Consider the following 20,600-nt stretch of genomic DNA (forward strand, 5'->3'; position numbering starts at 1 on the left):
GGCGGGAAGGAGAGGAGGGGCGCTGAGGGGAGAGCGGCCCGGTGCGGCACCGGGAACCCTGAGGGGGAAACCGGCCGGGTGCGGCACAAACACAGCGGCCACCGTGAGGGGAGGGAAACAGGCCCGGTGCGGCACAAGACGCAGCGGGAACCTCGAGGGAAGTCGGCCCGGTGTGGCACAGACACGCCTGCCGGTGCCCGCCCTGGCTCCGCGGGGCTCCTTGCGGGGCGGCGGGAACTCCAGCGGCCGTGGACAGTGATCCCGGTGGGATCACAGGATTGTTAAGGTTGGAAGGGGAGATCATCCAGTCCACACTCTCCCGCCCGCCAAAGCAGGGTCACCTGGAGCAGGTGGCACAGGGGCGCATCCAGGTGGGTTTGGAATGTCTCCAGAGAGGGAGACTCCACGCCCACTCTGGGCAGCTGTTCCAGTGCTGTGCCACCCTCAACACAAAGAAGTTATTCCTCCTGTTGAGGTGAAGCTCCCTGTCTTGTGGTTTACGGCCATTGCTCCACGTCCTGCCGCTGGGCACCACTGAAAAGAGTCTGGCACCATCCTCTGACACCCACCTTTGGGATGTTTATAGGAATTAATTATACCCTCTCAGTTTTCTAGACTAAACAGGTGCAGCTCCTGCAGTTACCCTCTGCTCATCAGAGGAGACCCGTATAATCATCTCTGTGCCCTTTACTGGACTCTCTCCAGTCTTTGTTGTACTGAGCAGCCTAGAAATGGACTCACCTGCCATGCTCCCTCCCCTCCAGGATTAACACTCAGCTCTTCAACAGAATTGTTCTATTACAAAATGAAAAAGAAAAAGAGCAAACCACAGAAATAATAAATAAAAAATAACCCGGCATGGAGATTGAAGTGGATTAATGGGAAGGTTATGATTTTACAGCTTTCTCAGTTTATCCACCCAATCAAGAGCACTCTCTCTTAATTTGTGTTAAAATGACGGTGCAGCATGTTTTATTAATAAAAAATGAGGGGAAAATGTCACCATCAGTAAGCTTCAAAAACTGGATAATGGGTTTCCCGCTGCAGGGGAAATGTTGAGACATTTACAGAAAAATAAACATCGAGGTGCAGCTGAGAATATTGTTTTCAAAAGCAGCCAGAGATCATTATCTAGTCACAATAATTACCTAGTCACAATATTCAGTTTCGTTGGCAACTGGGCCGTTAAACCAAACAACCAATTTATTGCAATAAAAAATAGCAAAGACTCGGCCAACCAACAGGCAAGCAGCCAAACCAACCCCAACAAGAAGATGAAGAGACACTGGAAGAGAAGGGAGGTCTGAAAGGCAAGACATATTTGGTCATATTAATCAAAAGGCAGCTGTTTTAGCATGATTGATGGATTCAAAGCAGTGACTACAACAGCAACTAGTGGGCCAAGGGTCCAGACTGCTCTTCTAGGGGAGATGCTGGCAGACAATTTTGGGAACAAAGAGCTGAGCTTTTCTCGAGGATACTGATCTCTGCCAAACACACCAGCTAAGGACACTTAATACTGCTACAAGACCTGGACACCAGGAACTCGATAATTACCATTACTAGTGTTATTTTGCAATAGCTTTCTGAGGCAGGCTTTCCTTTTTACTTACTGCCAGCTATTCCAAAATAAACCCTTAGGTGTGTTAAAGTTTTTAACCATAGGCACAGGTATCAAGTCCTTCTCTGCATAAACTGGTTCTGTGCTTGGTCTTAGGACACCTGTTTCCCTGAAGGTTTAAACATAAGGACTTTATTCATTTCAAGTCCCTTTTGTTAGTAAAACCAAGAATTCACAGGCTAATAAGGCATGCCATCTGCCACGCTGCTGCACAAGTTCAACTCCCAAGTCCATCAAACGCTTGTTTTTCCCTGCAATTCAACACCAGACTAAAGGGATTGAAGGTATACAAGCTGTAGGTTAGGCTCTCTGAGATCATTAAAGCACAACCAGACTAAAGCTTTCTCCTTGTCCTTTTTGTACACCCTCAAAGGCTCCTTCCTGCAAGGACTCTGGAAAGACAACAGTGTTCAAGCTTACATCAGAGCCAGGCATTTCTTTTCTCATATAACATTCACCTCTCACTTCATAACCACATCTTTCAGTCTTCCCGTTAATCTCATCCTCGATATCCGCTGGGATAAGAGCAAACAATATAGTTTAACACCTCACATAAGATAATAAGAGTTTACATAGTAGCTTATCCTAATTTTTTTCTCAGAGTTCCTTCATTGCATTTTTTTTTCCTCCACCTTTTCCTCACAGCCTTTCTGTCACATATCTCTGGAGCCATATCCTCAAAAAACCCCCAAACAAAACAAAAACAAAAAAACAGCAAACCAAAACCAAAACAAAACAAATCAAACAAAAAACCAAGAAAAAACAAACAAAAACCACACACAAAACAAGAAAACCATAACCAAACAAACAAGAACCCCCAACACAAACAAACAAAAACCCACCATCACACAAAACAGCTACACTTTTGGTCCTCCTCAAGTTTCTTCCCAGGTCCCTACTGCACAAAAGCATAGGTCACAGCTGTATCCTCTCCCATTCCATTATCTCCACACTGAAATTTCTCTCAAATCTCCCTCTTCTGCATTTACAGTAACAAGAATCAGTCTTCCCTTTCCCTCTACTTCTTCAAAAATCCTACTGCTTTATCAAAACTCCACAATCACACATCAGCTCCAGGCTTACGCTCCCCAGTTACCAGGCCATCTTACCAAAATTTCAACCATTCCAGCATTTCTCTTTCCACCAAACTTTTAAGAAACCTACATCAACTTTTGGGCATTCTTCCAGGTTGTGCTGCTTCTTCTTGTACTGCCTTTTCCAATACCGCCTCTTTCTCCTCTGGTGCCCCTTTTTCCTCCCTCTCTTCTTGCGACCTGTTGCTGAACCATTCTCCAGGCTCTTCCCTTGATCCCATTCTGACTTTACAGGGCAGGCCTTAGCCCTCTTCTTAGCACCAGCCATCCAAGGAGCAGGAGACCCACCCTTCCCCAAGGCAGTCAGTCCATAATCCCAACGGACAGGATATCACAGGAGTTTTTTGTATTTTTTTTTCCCAATAGGCTCTAATTCCAGCATGAAGGCAGCCTATAGGTGCTAAGCATCCCGCCCCCTAAACTGAGGCTTGCTAGGGAAAAACTAGTTTGTTTTCAACCTTTTCTAGTAATCTTTCTAGCAGTATGAATGGTATGTCAACACAAGCACCGTCTGTTCCCACAGTTGTGATAACTACCGAAAGACATCTGAACATCCAAAGAAACCCTCCCAACCATCCACAAACTCTGCAGTTAAAAATAAATCAATAAATTCTTTTAAAAAAAAAATCAAAACCACCAGCCTACAGCTGTTCCGAGCCTTGCAGCAATTACTCTTATCAACATTACACCTCCTCAGACTCCTCCCGTGGTTCTGAACCAGCTGCACTGCAGGCTGCGATGGGAGTCTGGGGTGACTGGCTGGAAGGCTTCTCCATCATCTTTCCTGTCCCATAGTAACTTATTTTAAGGTAACAATGTTACTTTAAGGTGACAATAAAAGTGGATGGCAAAAATGTTTAAGCGGTGGTCAGTGCCTACAACCCTCTTGTGTGAGGTCTAGAGCTGCCAAAGCACAGATTAAATACATATTTTGCTTGCCCACCCTAAAGTACCAGGGTGATACACCTATAATTTGATTATAAGGTCAACAGGGAAATATTTAAATTTTGCTACAACGTTGTTTACTTGAACATTATTATTTTTTATTTAATTATGTCTATTAACATGTGCTTAGATTTCCCAGTCTTGAACACAGCCTCACTGACTGTAGGTGGGCATTTGCCTCCATGGACAGTTCTTGTGAAAATTACCCTCAGGTTTTGTTCCGAGGATTTGAAGAATCTCTCTCTTTATCCATCAAAACAACAGAAATCCCTGTATTAAGATACCACTACTCCTTTAACACTCATGGTGGAAAACTCTCTCCAGTGGAGCACAGCCTCAAACCGAGGCTATTCCCCCGACAGTAATGATCTTGGAAACATAATTGGGATGGCTTGAATCCCAACTTTAATTGTCTTCACCTTTCTTTCAGAGCCATAAAACAGAAGCAACCAATAACGGAAACCCAAACTTATTACCCACTCTACTACCATGATAAGGGAAACTAAATTAAAAGCAAATTTCTGGTAGGAGGGAACCCGAGTTAGATGCAGGAACATTAATCTGATCCACTTTGAAAAATCTCCATGTTTTATGGGACAGATTAATAAAAGAGATACATTTAATTAGATGGGTGGAAGTACATTACATTTGCAGCACAACCATCTGAGCTGTGAACATACACCAGAGTCATGTTTTTGATTAGGAAATCCTGGGGATTGAGGCGTACTGAAAGGAGGGAGGGAAGGATTGTAAGAAGTATGTGCACTGGGAGATACTTAGTGAAGGGAGCTCAAGGGAACACAAAGCCTGTCTTGGCCTATACTGGAATGTAAGAGTTTAAGAAAAAGGCAGGGGAAACATCCTGAGTGGGAATAGAGTGGTACCACAAGGATAAGGGGCTACTGACAGTGGTACTAAGGAGTGTGTTTGGAGGAAGGTCTAGATGTCCGCAAAACATGTTTTTGAGGATGAGATGCTAAGCAAGCATTGGTATGGAATCCCAGAACAGTTTGGGTTGGAAGGAACCTTAAAGATCTCATTTCAAACCCCCTGCAGTGGGCAGGGACACTCTCCATTAGACCAGGTTGCACTGCATGGGTGTGAGAACCTGGTAGTTATGCTGTCCAAGAACAGCTGGTGAAACTGGGTAGCTGTTGGATTTGGGAATAGGGATGATAAAAGCCTTTTCCACAAAGCTGTTGGGTGCAAGGCACGCATATACCAATTCCTGTGAGTGGAAAGCACAGGATTTCTTATAAAAGATGAGTTTTGGGAGAGGTCTTGAGACAGAGCTTTAGGTTTTGTCAGCCTCTTGCAGGATCATAGGTTCTTCTCCAGCTGGACTGAAGCCGGACAGCATCCAACAGGCACAACTAATCCCTCCAATAAATCAAACCCTGAACCCTGGAAGCTGCAGCAACCAGGCAGCCAAGTTGTGCTCCAAAGAGGGTCTTTCTCTCAGCCCTGTGGACTCCCTCAGAGTGGTAGTCTCCATTTTAACACTTGTCGGCATCCTTGACGTGAGGGACCGAGTGGAGTCTTTGTCTGGTTGGACACATCTCGTCTGTGTCAGGTGAGCCTGGTGTATTTAACAGCGAGGTGGGCAGGGCTGTGCTGGTTTGGCTTGGCTTGCGATGTTCGGGGCTTCGTTTTGGCTTGGTTTGGCTCCGTTTGTGTTGCTTTTGCTTGTTTTGGGTTGGCTTGGCTTAGTTTGCGCGTTGTGGCGTGTTTTGGTGTTGGTTTGTCGTGTTTTGGGCTGGTTTGGCTTGTTTTGGGTTGCTTTGGCTTGATTTGGCATATCTTGGGATGGTTTGTCTTGTTTTGGTGTATTTTGGCATGGTTTGGGTTGGTTTCACTTGGTTTGGGTTGGTTTGTCATGTTCTGGAGTTTTTTTGATTGGCTGGGTTGGTTTCACTTGGTTTGGGTTGGTTTGTCATGTTTGGGGATGTTTTGGGTTGGTTTCGCTTGTTTTGGGTTGGTTTGTCGTGTTCTGTGGTGGTTTGGGTTGGTCCGGCCTGCTTTCTTTCCGCTCCGCTCCTTCCCCTCAGACCGATCGCCCCCGCTCCCCTCACACCCCCTGCCGCTGAGGCGAGCCCAGCGGCCATTGGTCACCACCGCTGCTAGCCCCGCCTTCCCCCACAGAGCTTCGCTTCTGATTAGTCACCTTTCCTGCCAGTCTTTCACTTTCCGGCGTTTCGATTGGCTGTGCCGGGGAGGCAGGGCGGGCCTGTTCCCCGGGGCGCCCGTGGGGCTCGGCGGGTTTGGGGCCCGGGCATTCCCGGGGGCATTCCCGGCGGCGTTCCCGCCGGCATTCCCCGCCGCCATGGAGCTCTCTTGCCAGGCCCTGAGAACCACCTACCAGGCGAGAGAAGCGGTGAGAGCCGGCAGGGCGGGTGGCCGCGCGTCGCCGTTGCCATGGCAGCGGCAGTGCGCATGCGCAGGGCGGTGCGGGGTGTCATGGCGGCGGGGCCGGTGCAGGCCGTGATGGGCAGGGACGGGCACAGATTTCCCCCCACAGCCCCTCTGTTCGTGGTCCTGGAGCGCCAGGCACAGCCAAAGCGGGCAGTCCGTGCTCCTCCCTTCCTCGACCTCTGTTTTCATCGGTCACGGCTGTATTGCGCCGCTGCGCCTCCACCCTATCAGCCCCATTCCTGGAAGTGTCCAGAGCCAGGCTGGACGGGCCTTGGAGCAGCTTGGGATTGTGGAAGGTGTCCTTGCCCATGGCAGGGGTTTGGAACTGCATGATCGTTAAAGATCCCTTTCAGCCCAAACCATTATGTTATTCTATGATTCTTCCCCCAGGAAGCCCAGAAACAGCAGGATTTAGCTAAATTTTGTAGCCTGTTCTTTTGCTTCCATCTGCTGGTCAAATGACACTGGAGTGAGGGCGACTGCAGGGATGCTAAAAGCCTTTCCTGTAGTGCTGTTGGGTGCTGTGCATGCATACACCAATCCTTGTTCCCACTGTGGCTGGAAAGCACAAGATTCCTCCAAAAATGAGCAGTTTTTCCCAAGGAGGTATTCTGGTGTCACCAAAAATCTTGAGGGGGAAGAGAAAGCCTCCAACACACCTTTTAAGTGTTGGTGAGCCAGGCATTGCTTCATTCTGGCCAGAGACACCTAGTGAATCATTCCAGCCATATAAGTCCCTTGCAGGATTTTTCACGTATTTATACATTTTAGCAAACAAAGAAAATAACGTTAATTGGTTCAAAGTTACACAATTATCTTAATTTATTTGGTCTTCTGTCCTTTGCTGTCTAATTGGATCCACATTCTTCGGTTCTCTTATCATTCTTCCTTAGACAAAAAACTCTGTAACTCTCAGGCCATAATGTCTTTGTTAATCTCCTCTGTATCTTCTCGTTAGTCCAACATATCTTAGAAGGACCATAAATTTAAAAACCCAGACATCCAATCCTCACCTCCCTCAAGCTTTGTTTATTGGAGCTCATCAGAGCTAGTTCAGAGAAACTCAAAGCTTTGGTGATTTAAAGATCAAACTGACAAATCCGTAAGGAGAAAAAAAAAAAAAAAAAAGAGGAACACAGCTAACAGCTACCATTAATTAAAGTTTTAGGAAAGTTATGTCATATTGAACACTGAGCTTTAGGTTATGTCAACCTCTTGTGGAATCACGGAACAGCCTGTGTTGGAAGAGACCCACAAGGATCATCAAGTTCTGCCCAGGACACCCCAGCAATCCCACCCTGTCCCTTTAGGGGACGTTGTTTGGCATTGTCCAAACACTCCTGTCAGCCTTGTGTCCGTGACCACTGCCCTGGAGAGCCTGTTCAGTGCCCAACCACCCTCTGGGGGAGGAATCTTTTCCTGAGATCCAGCCTAAACCTCCCCTGGCACAGCTCCAGCCGTTCCCTGTGTCCTGTCACTGGTCACCACAGAGAAGAGATCAATGCCTGCCCCTCTGCTACCTCTCCTGAGGAGGTATTAGTGGGCTATATATTTACCAGGAATGGAGTCCTCCAGCACAGTCTCTTTCTGAGCCCTGAAGTGGATTCAGGTCCCAGCCACTGGGAAAGGAGCCCTAAGGTGTGGTATTGAAACAGCAGTGAGGTGCAGGAAGAAAAGAGGAGGAAAAAGGGTCTGATGTGTAACCTCACCAGTTGGTATTTGGGTGCCCTTGGTCCCCAGGATGGTGTTGGCTACTAAATGAGGAAACGTGTGTGGGATGAGGGCCTGGAGCTCAAGCTCTGTCAGCTGTGCCTCTGGGTTTGGGTTGGTGTGCTTTGTGAGCTGGCTCCTCCACAGCCTTTTGGCAGGATGGATGTGAAGATAGCAATCTACAGTTTGGGTACAGAGGGAGTTGTTTGTGTTCCGCAGAGGAGCAGAAGTTTGGAGCCCTCTTTTTAATTAGCGACTTGAAATGAAACTGCCAAGGGGATTTTTTTTTTTGATTTGTGCTCTAAGGTTTTGCCTCCCTTCTGTGGAGGGAGCCTTGCTACTTAATGTCTGGTTTCTGAATTCCAGTATTCCAGTGGAGTATCTCTGAGTTAGACTGTTATATGTTTAATCTGTAGCAGTAAGTAATTAGTGGGATTTCTAATTCCATAGTCCTGCCCTTATCTGTACCGCATTTTTCCAGTAATCTGTTCTACAGAATGGAAATTATTGGGGAAATTCTGGGGAGAAGTGTTTTTAGAAAAATTCCTATAGGCATTGCAATTCCATAGCTGTTCACAGCTACACAGTGTAGTCTTACAGTCAAATAAATTTGTCTTGTGAGGCATTTAACTGGTGTTAATTGTAAAATATTTCCTTTGTTTGCTTTGTAAATGCCCCTTGACAAACAATATTATTGTGAACTGCAGTAGGACTTTGCAAATTCCTGCAAATGAGTGGGAGTTAATGCTTTATTGATCAATGCTTTATTGTTAATTGTTCATTAATTTGTAAATTCATCATCCTTAATGCATATAATTCACCATACTTTGTGTCCATTCATTTTTATGCGTTCATAATATGCATCACTTCAAATTAGTGAGGTCTGGGCCTCAGCAGTGTTCCTGTTAAAAGAGGGAGATTATAGTGTTCTGGAGCATGAATTAATGAAAGACAACATTGCAGTGGGGGGAGAAATTGGAAGGTTTCTGTTTTCAGTGCACCAAACTCAACCTGTAAAATATCTCATGATTTTATAACAGTCCGGGGTACATCCTACTGCTAGGACAGCCATAAGTTCTGTGGGGAGCTTGCTGTATGTCTTTAATTATGAAAGCTCTTTGTAATCCTTAAAAAACTTTGCCAGCTCTATTGTTTGCAGCAGCCGTGTGTGATTTGGAAGAGAGAAGAGGGCAAAGCGCCCTTTCTTTGTCCTGGGAAATTCTATTCAGTGGCAGCCAAGTTATACATTGTTTAAAACTCACCAGTTCCCTCCTCTGCCTGTGTTTCTCAAAAAGTACTGTCAGCAAGCCAGACAATAACTGAACATTCAGCCCTCTAAAAAGCCTGTCAAGGCTGCAAATGTCCAGCGCAATAAGGGGGAGGGAAAGCTGTGGGGATACAGGGTGGTGGAGAGGGGAGGAAAACTGGGCAAGCCCATAAAGTCTCTCTCTCCTGGCACACGGTGCCAGCTTGATCTCGAGGAACCCTGCACTTGGCAGCGTCCTGGAATCCTAAAGACAGAGAGGGAAGGGACACTGCATTTGTATCGTGGTAAATTCTTTCCCTGTGTGATGACAGCCTGAATTCCTGACCACAGATCCCTCTGAACTCATCCTATTGACTGCCCCACTTGGATGTACGTGGACACAATGCTAAAGCAGTACAGTTCTCATTTCCAAGCTCCCCAGACCATGACTTACACTGCAACCCTTTTTTTTTATCACCCTAACAAATATATTAGTGTAGAATACATAGGGGCAAAAGATAATGAAATGTTATAGAGTTAAATTAATCTTTTAGTAGGCCCATTAATTTGATGGAATTACCCAAGAGACTCGGTTGATTTATAATGTAAATGCATTTTAGTAAAAGGTGTGGAAATGACTAAACAAACAATTGCATTTAAAGATGCACAACTCTATTAGAGTTTAATTTCAAATGACTCAAAGAAAGGAGTATGTAGTGCTCTTTTGTTAAGCTAGAAATAAATAAAATAGCACTATAAATGTTGGAGCTAATTAGTTAAGTGCTCAACTATTTAGTTTTTAAAACAAGATCACATTTAAGTGCCTTAAGCTTTTATTAATTTCAGGGACCCCAAAATCCCCTATAGTAATTGAAAATTTAATTACATACATTTTTTTGTTCTTTTAAGAATGGAAGCTTATTAAACTTTAAACATTTAAACATCTATTGAAATACCAGTGGCTATAAACAACATGCAATTCTAAATACTAATTAAACAGGAAGGCTAAATCGCTATAAAGCTAAACTGAATTTTAAGTAACTTTGCACTCGTAAGCACTCCTGTTTTTTTCATGCTGTGTTAAGATTTACCATTTCCTCTCTGAGCACAACGGAAGCCCTGGGCAGTGTTAGTGTCTGTCTGTACGGTGGCCATAGTTTGTGGACATGTTTGCAGTGGGGGTCAGTCCCTGGAGGGTAAACTGGAGTTCAGGATGGCAGACCGGGGTGGGCAGAGAGCTGTTCTCTGGTGGCACTGACACCAGGCATCTGGAAAGAGTATGTGGTAAAATAGGACTGCTGAAGGCAGGAATTGGTGAAGAAAGCAGTGATCTGTGCACCACTGACTAACCAGAGGCATGATCTTGTAACAGTAACACGATGTAAGGTCCTTGATTTTCCTTTTGTAGAAACCTCACCGAATTGGGACCAGAAATGTCTCTCTTTTGTGTTTCAGATCCAACCTAATGCAAGTCTTTTTTAATGAGTTAAAGGTAGAATTAATTTAACCTTTCAGTCTAAACTCTTCTGATTTTTGGATGAGGCTCTTTCTGGATGTAAAGGTTCACTTTTCCTTCTCTTGGTCAGCACAATCAGAACATTACTATGTCAAGGTTGAAGTAAGTGTCTCATATGTAGGCACAATGCTGTACTATACCCAAAGCAAGGCTCTACACGGAGTATTTGAGATCCTGCCAATCACTGTATCACTAGTTATACTAGAACTTAAAATGCTTTAGGGATAGCAGAAGTAACCCGGAGGGATGAACAGCAGCAGAAGACATGCCAGAATGCAAACTCTTTTCAAGGGAAGTTCTGAGCATCGATAGTGAGCCCTGTCAGTTCATCAGGCAGAGGCAATTCCTCTCTTGTCAAGAGTGTCCATGTTTATTACACAAAACACTTGATGTGTTTGTCTTCTGTGGCAGCCACTGTGTTTGCATACTGTGCTTTAAGTATTCAGAGGTAGCTGTGACCTTGCCCTTTGATATGTGGGCAAACACAACAGTTAATCTTTCTCAGCATAAAAACCATCTGGAGCAATTGCATTTCGAAGAATGTGCAGGTGGGATTCTCAGCTTCCTTCTTGCACCTCCGACCGTGTTTCAGAAGATTCAGATTATCCAGGAGAAACGGTAAAACGGCCACAATTCAAAATCTGTTTTTCGAACACCGGCACCTCAAAAATTAAGAAGGAAAAGATCCTTTCATCCCAGGGTGTCAGTGTTTTCTCTCTCCTCATGACAGTTCTCAGAATTGGTTCATTTCTTGTTGCAGCAGCTCACAGGTCTGCTTCATTCAGGTGTTTCTAATCTACCAAGCATTTGCTCAGTTTTCTTTCCTCACCAAAACGGTTCAGAAAAGTTATCTTGGTACCTGCACTGAAGTGCAAACAGTATTGTAGCTTCCTTATGGACCCTGAAAAACTTCATCAAGACGGTATCGAAGTATCTAAAGGCTAGAAATGGGGTGTGGTTTCTTCAGTTTTCACCAGCCAGTTTTATTCTTCTTTATAGAAAACCGGAATGAAGAGTCTGTGAATCTTTTTAGTACTATGTGAATTGCAACTTTTGCTCTGCAGGAGGTGTTTTAAGAGCAAACCCCAGCCCTTTCTTAGTCGTGACACTAGGTGGCCCCTGAAGCAAACATCCCAGGAAATACTTGCTGTGCTGAGATACCTTTTCCCTGCTCTACCCAGTACTTTTTAGAGGCTGGCAGATTTTATTTTAAAATAAAGAAATAGCTGACTGTGCTATCCTAAGTGTTTAAATTAGCAGCAGAATGCTGTGTGATATCAACTGTACAGAGGAGAGGGAGTAGTTAAATCTAATCTGGCAAAGGAGCAGCATGCTAAAGAGGTAAATTGGTTTTGCACGACCCAAAAGCACCTTTGATTTTAGGAATAAATGATTCTCCAGTATCAGCAGTTTACTGTAATGACGTTTCCTTCCAAGAGACCCTGAAAGATAAGAGGAATTGCATGTTTGTGTTCATATTCCTTCTGTGCATATTGTGAGGTTTGAGAACATAAGCCTTGGCCAGTAGTAATTCTTTGGCATGTCAGTGTGCCAGGCACAGGCAGAGCAGCAGAAGTCACTGACACAGATGCTGGGACTCTGCAGTATGAAGGGGATGGAGATCTGTGGGTCTGTCACCTGCAGGTCACACACACAGGCTGGGCTTTTCTTGGGGATGGATGTTCAATTGGAGGCAAACTGGGGGGAAGTGGGAGCCTGTGCAGCATTACTGTGCAGTGTGATCAGGAATGTTTCTGTGCTATGCAAGAAATTGCTGCTCTTACCCCATCTGCTAAGTAAGTGCCACTCTTTCAGCTCACACTGGGTCCTTGTAAGTAATCCTAGAATCATAAAATACACAGAATATCCCAAGTTGGAATGGACCCATGAGGATCATCAACTGCATCTTCCAATGCTGAATACCAGCATCCTAAGAGAGAAAGAATTTATATCCCTAAATGTGGGTTTGGCCATATCTGCTTTTCCTGTGGTCCCAACTTGAAGTCCCAGTGAGGCCGACCAGAGTCAACTCGCTGATTTCTAGCAAAAACTCATGTAGCAAATTCAGTTATGACCCTAAAATCTCAGGGTTTCTCTGCAATCACTCAGCAGAGACAGCATGTTTCATTGGAGTTAGGCCTTGTTCCAGCATCTGGCATGATTTCTGTTTCCACCACCCCTTTTTCCCTATTTGATATTGCACCTGGTGCTCCCCCAGATGCTGCTTCACTGAATGAAGATAGAGGTGTTTTACACTGCTTTGTTTTTATTGCTGAACTTTTTGTGAATGACTTTGGGTTCTCCACTCTGTGCCAAGAAATCCATGGGACTGACTGCATATTGAAATTTCTGTGTGTTTAGACCTGGTTTTGGTTGCTCCTGTGTTAAAATCATGCAAGTTTGTTGTTACCCCAATCCACTACAATTCTACAAGTGTCTGTGTTTCACTTGCTGTGTTTATATGTCAAGCCCCATGAAACGGGAGGTGCCAAAAGTGTTACAGCTGGTCTTGGTAGTAGAGCCCTGCAAGTCCCAGACCTTGTTCTCCAGCCCCCTCCTCCAAGCACTCAGAGAACAGGTTTCTGGTTGCAAGGGAAGGACACAGCCCGGCTGGAGCACTAGATTTCCTTGCATTGCCCCTGGAGACTCTGGGCATTGATGTCTGCAAGAGTCCTGCCCTGGAATTTGCAGCAGCCTGAACATGTTGGAGATCCATAACCATAGTAAGGGAAGTAAGCTATTTGTTCAACCTCAAAGGAATTTTCTCTTCTCAAGGAAGAGGCTGCTACCCATCCAGTAGCCCTGATAATGTGTAAGAAAAATTAGATTGAAAACCACTTTCCTTGTCTTTATTAACAGTGAGTTGTTTTACAGTTCCTACATGCTGCTGTCTTAATTTGTTTGTTTCCACAGGCTACATTTAGATGCTGTTTACAGCAATAAAGAGAATATTACATTTGATCTAGAGTTCTGTCTTAATTCACAGGAGGAGATGCGAACAGAAGCTCGTCGGAAAAATCTCCTCATTCTAATTTTGCATTATTTAATGGAGGAAGGGTATGTTTTTTAAATAACAGGGCTCTGCTTTGTGGGACTGTGTGTGTCTGACCTCCTGTACTATGTCCTTCCGTTGGGTAGATCAAGAGTGTGGGCCTTTGGGCTGGTGTGAAAAGAGGTGAACTACTATTACTATCTTGGCATTTAACTTTGCTAAATTGTTTCAGTTTCTGGAACAAAAATGTCCTCTATAATTAAAAAATACTTTAGATCAACCAGCAAAGGTTTTTTTAAATAGAGTTTATACTTCTATAATACATAGAGTTGTGGACAAGTTAAAAATACCATATAGTTACTAATGCCATTGTTTGCTTTTTCTCTTAAAAATCAGAGTAAGATCATGACTCTCAGTTTTTTGATCTTTGTTCCTTTTTTTAAATTACCAGATATGTCGATGCTGCAAATGCTTTGGAAAAAGAGACAAAATTAAGTTTACGTGGCTTTGAAGTTTGTGACAACGTTGATCTTGAGACAATTTTGATGGAATATGAAAGCTATTACTTTGTAAAATTTCAAAAGTATCCTAAAATTACCAAAAGGGTGCTGGACACTGGTATGTGACTCTGTTCCAAAAAGAAAGCTTTTGTTTCCAAAGCCTAAAATGTATGTTTGCCTGCTATGCTAACAGCCCTTTTTGTGTATGTCAGCATTTAATGTTCCAACCCTTACAGTTACAGACCTATAGTTCTAGCACAGAAGACATAAGAATCGAGAGATGGGGTTTTGAGCCCTTCTCCTCTCCCTTCTCTCATTATGCAGAGTAACAAAAAAGTGGCATTCTTCTGTCTTTTAAAAACAGCTGTGATAGTGGAAAATGTCAACTGAGCACAAAGCATTATGGAATAGATATATTTATTCACTTCCTTCTCATGGAGAGAGAATAGTAAGGCTGAGGTATAAAAAAATGATACAGAACAAGGCAAGTCAGAATAGGAGCATTCTGTTATGACCCTGAGAGCCTGAATGGTTTTGCACTTGAGCACAAAAAGTAACTTAGAGAAGCTATAAGAACAACTTTGTAAAAATCAGTGATGAAGAGCTTGAAGGATACAGATTTGAACTGGATATTGGGAAAATTTCTTCATGGAGAGGGTTGTCCAGCCAGCCCTGCCACAGCTGCCCAGGGCAGTGATGGAGTCCCCGTCCCTGGAGGGATTTAAAAGCCCTGTGGAAGTGGCAATTGGGGACATGGGTTAGTGGTGGATTTGGCAGTGCTGGGGGAATGGTTGGACTTGATGGCCTTGGAGGGCTTTTCCAACCTAAAGGATTCTGTGATTATTTGCATGAAAAAGGTATGTGCATCTAGAACCTGTTGATTAGTGTTAGTACAAAAAGGAACAGCCTTGCAGGACAAAACCGAAGGGATTTGTCATGAATCAAGAGTGAAAATGTATTACAAAGCATTTGTTCACATCTTAGTCAAACTGAGTGGTAGTCAAGGCTCAATCCATGACTGAAGAGAAAAAACCCAATTCCTAGAAAGCCACTCTGGGACATTTAAAAGCTCTCAGTAAGCATTTTTTTGTCAGTAAAGCTACTCAGACTTGGAGTACTCTGGCACTACCCAAGCTCAGAGTTGTGACTGTGCTGGCAGGGAGGCATCATCGTTTTCCCCTGAAGTGTAAGCAGCCTCCTCTCATGCAGTTTGCAAGTTTGCAAGGTGCCCTAAATTGTGCCCATGGTCAGATATCTGTGTCTAAACAAAAGGCTTAGTGTGGTGCTCCTTCCTACTAAACTGTTTGCAACACTCTTGGGAAGTCCTAGAGAACTTACATGGTCACTTCCATGCTGGGTTCCAGTTGGAAGTATTACAGACAAACCCCCAGGATCAGAAGTTTATCTGTGGGCTTTGCTGCCTCTGTGTTCCCAAGCTCTTTGAGTGAAAGAGCTGTTTGGGGAGGATTATTTTATGTGAGCGTGTGAGAATCTTGAGTGGAAGAGTGTTGTACAGAAAACACTGATAGGAGACATGTTTTGGAACAACCAGGGCTGTGCTAGTAGGGCACAAACCCTCGGCTTTATGAGTTCATATCTGGGCTTTGAGAGTTTGACATTTTGTGAAAAAAAGCTTTTCTTTGGCAGAATTTGTTTCAAATTATATAAATGCAAAAAAATAGCATAGTTTAATAACCACCACTGCAATGTGACTTTTTTTCTGTCTTGTTATGTTGAACTTGATTATTATGAAGAGGAGTAAGGAAAATTCATATTTCCCAGTTCAGCAATGAAAAAATTATTAGCATTAAATAAGCATTCAGTGTGATATATTAAATTATTATGCTTAATCTAATTTCTGGTAGTGCCCATGTGAACATGATACTGGTTTTAAAATGTAAGTAGAGAAGCCAAAGACTGAATGAGCTCAACCAGAACAAGCTTGAAGCAAAACTGCTCTCACCAGTGTCAGTTTGTTTTCAAAAAGTTTTTGCAAGCTTGCAGTGCTTATATTATCATGCTGATCCTGCTTATGCATTGTTATTTCCAATGTCACTAATGTATTCTTACAAATATTTTTGAAGGGAGAAAAAAAAAAAAAGTCAAATTGCCTTTTTTTTTTCTATCCTTAATTGTTTTCCATTTCGATGTTGATTTTGCCACAGCCGAAAATAAACAACAGCTGCGAACTGGGGGAAGACCAAGAAGGTAAGAGAAACATGTGGGGTGTTTTTCTGGGCAGAAAATTTTCCTGTAAAAACAATATGCCCCCTGGTTAAAATAATGTGGTGATACCTCGGGAATATTAAAGCCCAGGGCTGTGCTGCTGACTGTGAGATGTGTTACAGGCAAATAGAGACTTGTTTCCCAAATGGAGAGGCAGGCAATTTGCAAAGTTTCTGCAGTGTGGATAAGGTAGGGTGAGGTGTTTGTAAGCAGCAAGCATTGAACTCTGCTGAGATTGAAATTGATGCCATAGCTTCAACTGGAGCAAAGTTATCCCAGAACTGCTTTAATTGAAAACTTGCCTTCTTTTGGTATTTGTAAGGAAAAAAATAAGTTGTGAAAATGTTTGTGTTGTTGTTGTTTTGTTTGTTTGTTTGGGGTTTTTGTTTGTTTGTTTGTTTTTTAAATTCTAGGGCAGCAAGCTCTTCTCAAAATATACCAAGGCTCAAGGTACAGACAGTGCACCACACTGCGTCAAAAACTTCTGGGAGTACAACAGAACCTAAATCATCTGCCAAGGAGAGCCCCAGACAGGTTTGAACATGTTTTAGCTTGATACCATTACAGTTGAAATTAATGTGATTTTATTTTTGAGAGTCTATAGGCAGCAAGTGTATGGGAGTCACACCATTAATAACTGTGCAACTAGTGGGCTTTTTTGATTATGTAATTCAAGGGTTATAGGTGAAAGACTTCAAGACTTGTTTTCTGGCTGTGAGTTGGGGGGCAAGTCACAGGCAAAAACTGGAGGAAAAGGAGTGATATAATCCAACTTACGGTGAAAGCAATCAGAGTTTTCCCATTAATATCAGCATATTCATCCTTTATTGCCAGAAAGCAAGACAAACAAGTCAAACAGAAAGTCTGGTGTGAGTTCTAAGCATCTTCACAGTGCATAAGGTGTTTGAGACTGGGGGAGTAGTTTGGTCCTGTAATTTTCAATTTTGGGAGTCTCATTTGGTTAAGGTAACTGTGAAATCCACTTTATTATCATCCCTTACAGAGGGTGGTCCAGGAATAGCAGGTTGGTGGGCAAGCACTGTGTCTGTTCCACCTTTTTTTAAGGGCTTGTCTATATTTCTGCACCAAGAGGAATTAATCTCTGACCTGTTTTTACCCCTAAAAACCCCAAAACATTACCTTTGGGATTTTACAGCAATAACTTCTGTGAAGTGAATATGTAATAGCTCCTCATCTCTGAGTTGATGTTCTATACATTACATTTGCCTGTAATTTCTACTGTTCGTAAGTGTTGCCTCTTACAACCGTATAAAGTGCAGTTTTCTGCCCTGTATATGAAATAAGTGGACTGCTAAGCTCTGGAGCTGTGGCTTTCACTGCTGTCACCAGTCAGATGAAGCCTAACTAAATGTAAGTGGTGTTGGTCTGACAAGTGTGGGATTACTCTTGGAACTTCCATGTAATGATACAGTTCACCTGGGCGTATATGAAGAGGTGGGATGATACCTATAATGTAATATCTTCAATTCATCTACTTGGCAACACGTCTTTTTAAAAATTTGTTTGGTTTTTTTTTAGAATAGTGACAGTGCAGTTACTCTGGATCAACCTGACTTTGGCTTAAGCATCTCAGCAATCAGCAAACCTGGAGGAGACAGCCCTCACCCAAGAAAGGTTGGTGGAAACCTGGTATGTGATTTATCACAGAAATATCTACGGATTAAAACCCACAAAGGTTTTAAAAAATATCAAATGTTAGCTTTCTGAGTCTATTTTTATATAAAATGTTCCTGTATAATCAGTTGAAGGGTCAATTTTATGATTTGGGTGACAATTCTTTGCATAGGAAGCTCTGTTTGCATTAAATACAACTTCAGACATACTCAAAAAGGAAGAATATTTTTGTTTTTAAAACCCAGTGGTAATACCTAAAGTTGAAGATAAATTTTGAATTCCTGAATGAGATGATAAGAGGCTCTGTAGTTAAATTGTTTCAATGGCTCAGATATGTGTTCTACTCCTGTTGCTACTGCAGATTTTGTGGTCTATTTTTTGCCGTAATTAGGACTGTATATGCAGTAAGGAGACCCTGTAACTGCAAACAAAATTTGGTCCAGTGTAGGGCTACCATCGTGGGTAGAGCCTATTACAACATTATTTTCTCCTTTAGGGCCAAGTAATTGACTTCCATGGGATGATTCAGGATGCTGTCAGAATGTCACCAAATGAAATTGCCTTGAACAGCCTTAACTGTGATCCAGATCCCTCAGTAAGTGTTTCTGTTCGTGTTTCCATCCACTAACAATAAAATGAGTTTTACATAATCGGGGGAAAAAATAAAATACTGCAACAAAGTTATCTTTGTTCCCAAGTGCTAAAGAGGGGCTTAGATTTCTGAGAGGGGTATTTCCTTCTTGAAAGGACAGTCATACATGATACTGGCTTCATTTGTTGACAGTTGCTTACTTTTTGAACATGCAACAAATAGAAATTATATCTTATGATGAAAATAATAATAATAATAATTGCAGAAACTCACAGAACTTCTGAGGGTGAAATTCTGGTTCCTTTGAATGCAGTGTGGTTTTAGCATTCACCTCAGCTGAGACAGCAGCAGAGTTTAGATGGTTGAGGTAAATTTTCAGTAATCACTCCTTGACACAAGCCAGACTTCTCAGACAGTGCACCCAGCTCACATGCCAGCCAGTCTGCCTTACTGCAAAAATGGCTTACTTCAAAATCTTCATTAATATCCAAGTTTCTGCACCTGTAACAGTTGATATTACTACCACACACCAGCTTTTAAAGAAGTATTTAATAGTTTGTCTGTCTAAAAATATTTTTGAAGTCTGACAAGAACTTATGTTCTTCTTTTTCAGGAACGATTATTGAAACCCCTTAGCGCCTTTATTGGCATGACTGGTGAGATGAGGGAGCTTGCAATGGTTGTAAGCAAAGTAAGATCAATCTCCATGTTAGTTTACTGAGGTGTTGGTTATCTTTGTCATCCGAGAATGCTGTTTTTGTTTCTTTTTACTGTCAGTGAGGGTGCTTATTCTTGAATATGCAAGCTAGTTTTCTTTCCATGCACCTCCCAACAAGTCACTTCTTTACAAGTTGTTTCTTTTTGATACACAATGGGAGTAATTGAGACCATTCCTTTCTAATAGGGAACATGTAATCTAATCATGCTATGGAGACTGTTGTGGCTTTTCCCTTTGTTCTTATTGCTACAGAAGAATTACAATTCTTCTCTGAAAAGAGAGATTTAAATATATTAGTTAATAGTAACTGTCATCTGATGTATTATTTAATTGTGATGTAATGCTGGGAAAAAACTTGAATCAAGCCTGTGGGTGCAGCTTCCATTCAAGGCATTGAGCTTTTGGCAGTGTGGCAGTGTCACATCAGTATCTGAATCTGAATGTATCTACTAAACAAAAATTATTATTAAACCCTGCTGTTCCTGCATTATTTAGAATCACAGAATCACAGAATTTTTTAGGTTGGAAGAGCCCTCTAAGACCATCAAGTCCATCTGTTCCCCCAGCACTACCAAGGCCACCACTCACCCATGTCCCCAGGTGCCACATTCATGTGGTTTTTAAATCTCTCCAGGGATGGGGACTCCAACACTACCCTGGGCAGCCTGTTCCTAGACTTGATAATGCTTTTCAGGAATAAATTTTTCCTGATGTCCAACCTAAACCTCCCCTTGTGCAACTTGAGGCCATTTCCTCTCATCCTGTCTCTTGTTCCCTGGAAGCAGAGCCCGGTCTCCTCCCAGCTCCCTGCTCTTGTCAGGGAGTTGCAGAGCCAGAAGGTCCCCCCTGAGCCTCCTTCTCTCCAGGATGAGCCCCCCCAGCTCCCTCAGCCGCTCCTGCTGCTCCAGCCCCTTCCCAGCTACGTTCCCTTCCCTGCACACGCTCCAGCCCCTCAGTGTCTCTCCTGTCTGAGGGCCCAGAACTGCCCCAGCACTGGAGGTGCCTCAGCAGGGCCAGCACAGGGACAGGCACTGCCCTGGCCCTGCTGCCACCCCACAGCTGGGACAGCCCCGGGGACATTGGCCTAGCACTGGTCCTGTGCTTTGCTTTGAGCAGCTGCATGATCTGTTCTCCTGTCTCTTCTCAGCTGGTGCAGCTGAGAGGTGCTGTAACTGCAGACTCTGTGAGCAGTGCCCTCATCCCAGCACAGGAGCTGCACGAGCAGCATCAGCGATGCACCCAGGGCAGATTGGGGATTCTTCCAGGATGGGAAGTTTGACACCATTTCATTTCGCTCGTGGGTTGAGGTGTAGTCTAACAAACAGTCCCTGGGCTGCTGGGGATCAGTGGCTACAAATCAGCTTTGCATGCATCACCTTTGGATGAGGCATTC

General features: G+C 43.4%; 1 protein-coding gene across 4 annotated transcripts in view; it reads left to right on the forward strand.

Moving 5' to 3' along the window:
• The first annotated feature begins 5,910 nt into the window (after positions 1-5,910).
• KATNAL2 (katanin catalytic subunit A1 like 2) overlaps positions 5,911-20,600 on the forward strand; it is a 31,170-nt gene continuing 16,480 nt past the window's right edge. Inside the window, exons 1-8 of one of the 4 annotated variants that reach the window (XM_050328849.1) lie at positions 5,911-6,034; positions 13,531-13,601; positions 13,988-14,154; positions 16,202-16,244; positions 16,676-16,796; positions 17,802-17,897; positions 18,394-18,492; positions 19,103-19,180. In XM_050328849.1, the coding sequence (XP_050184806.1) occupies positions 5,984-6,034; positions 13,531-13,601; positions 13,988-14,154; positions 16,202-16,244; positions 16,676-16,796; positions 17,802-17,897; positions 18,394-18,492; positions 19,103-19,180 (726 nt within the window). In that variant the 5' untranslated portion in view covers positions 5,911-5,983. The remainder of the gene's footprint in view (positions 6,035-13,530; positions 13,602-13,987; positions 14,155-16,201; positions 16,245-16,675; positions 16,797-17,801; positions 17,898-18,393; positions 18,493-19,102; positions 19,181-20,600) is intronic. The other 3 variants (XM_050328850.1, XM_050328851.1, XM_050328852.1) reach the window with 3 other exon arrangements.

The sequence above is a fragment of the Myiozetetes cayanensis genome, unplaced genomic scaffold (genome assembly GCF_022539395.1).
Source record: "Myiozetetes cayanensis isolate MyiCay16 unplaced genomic scaffold, myiCay2020 scf4, whole genome shotgun sequence".
In the NCBI taxonomy this organism is placed as follows: domain Eukaryota; kingdom Metazoa; phylum Chordata; class Aves; order Passeriformes; family Tyrannidae; genus Myiozetetes; species Myiozetetes cayanensis.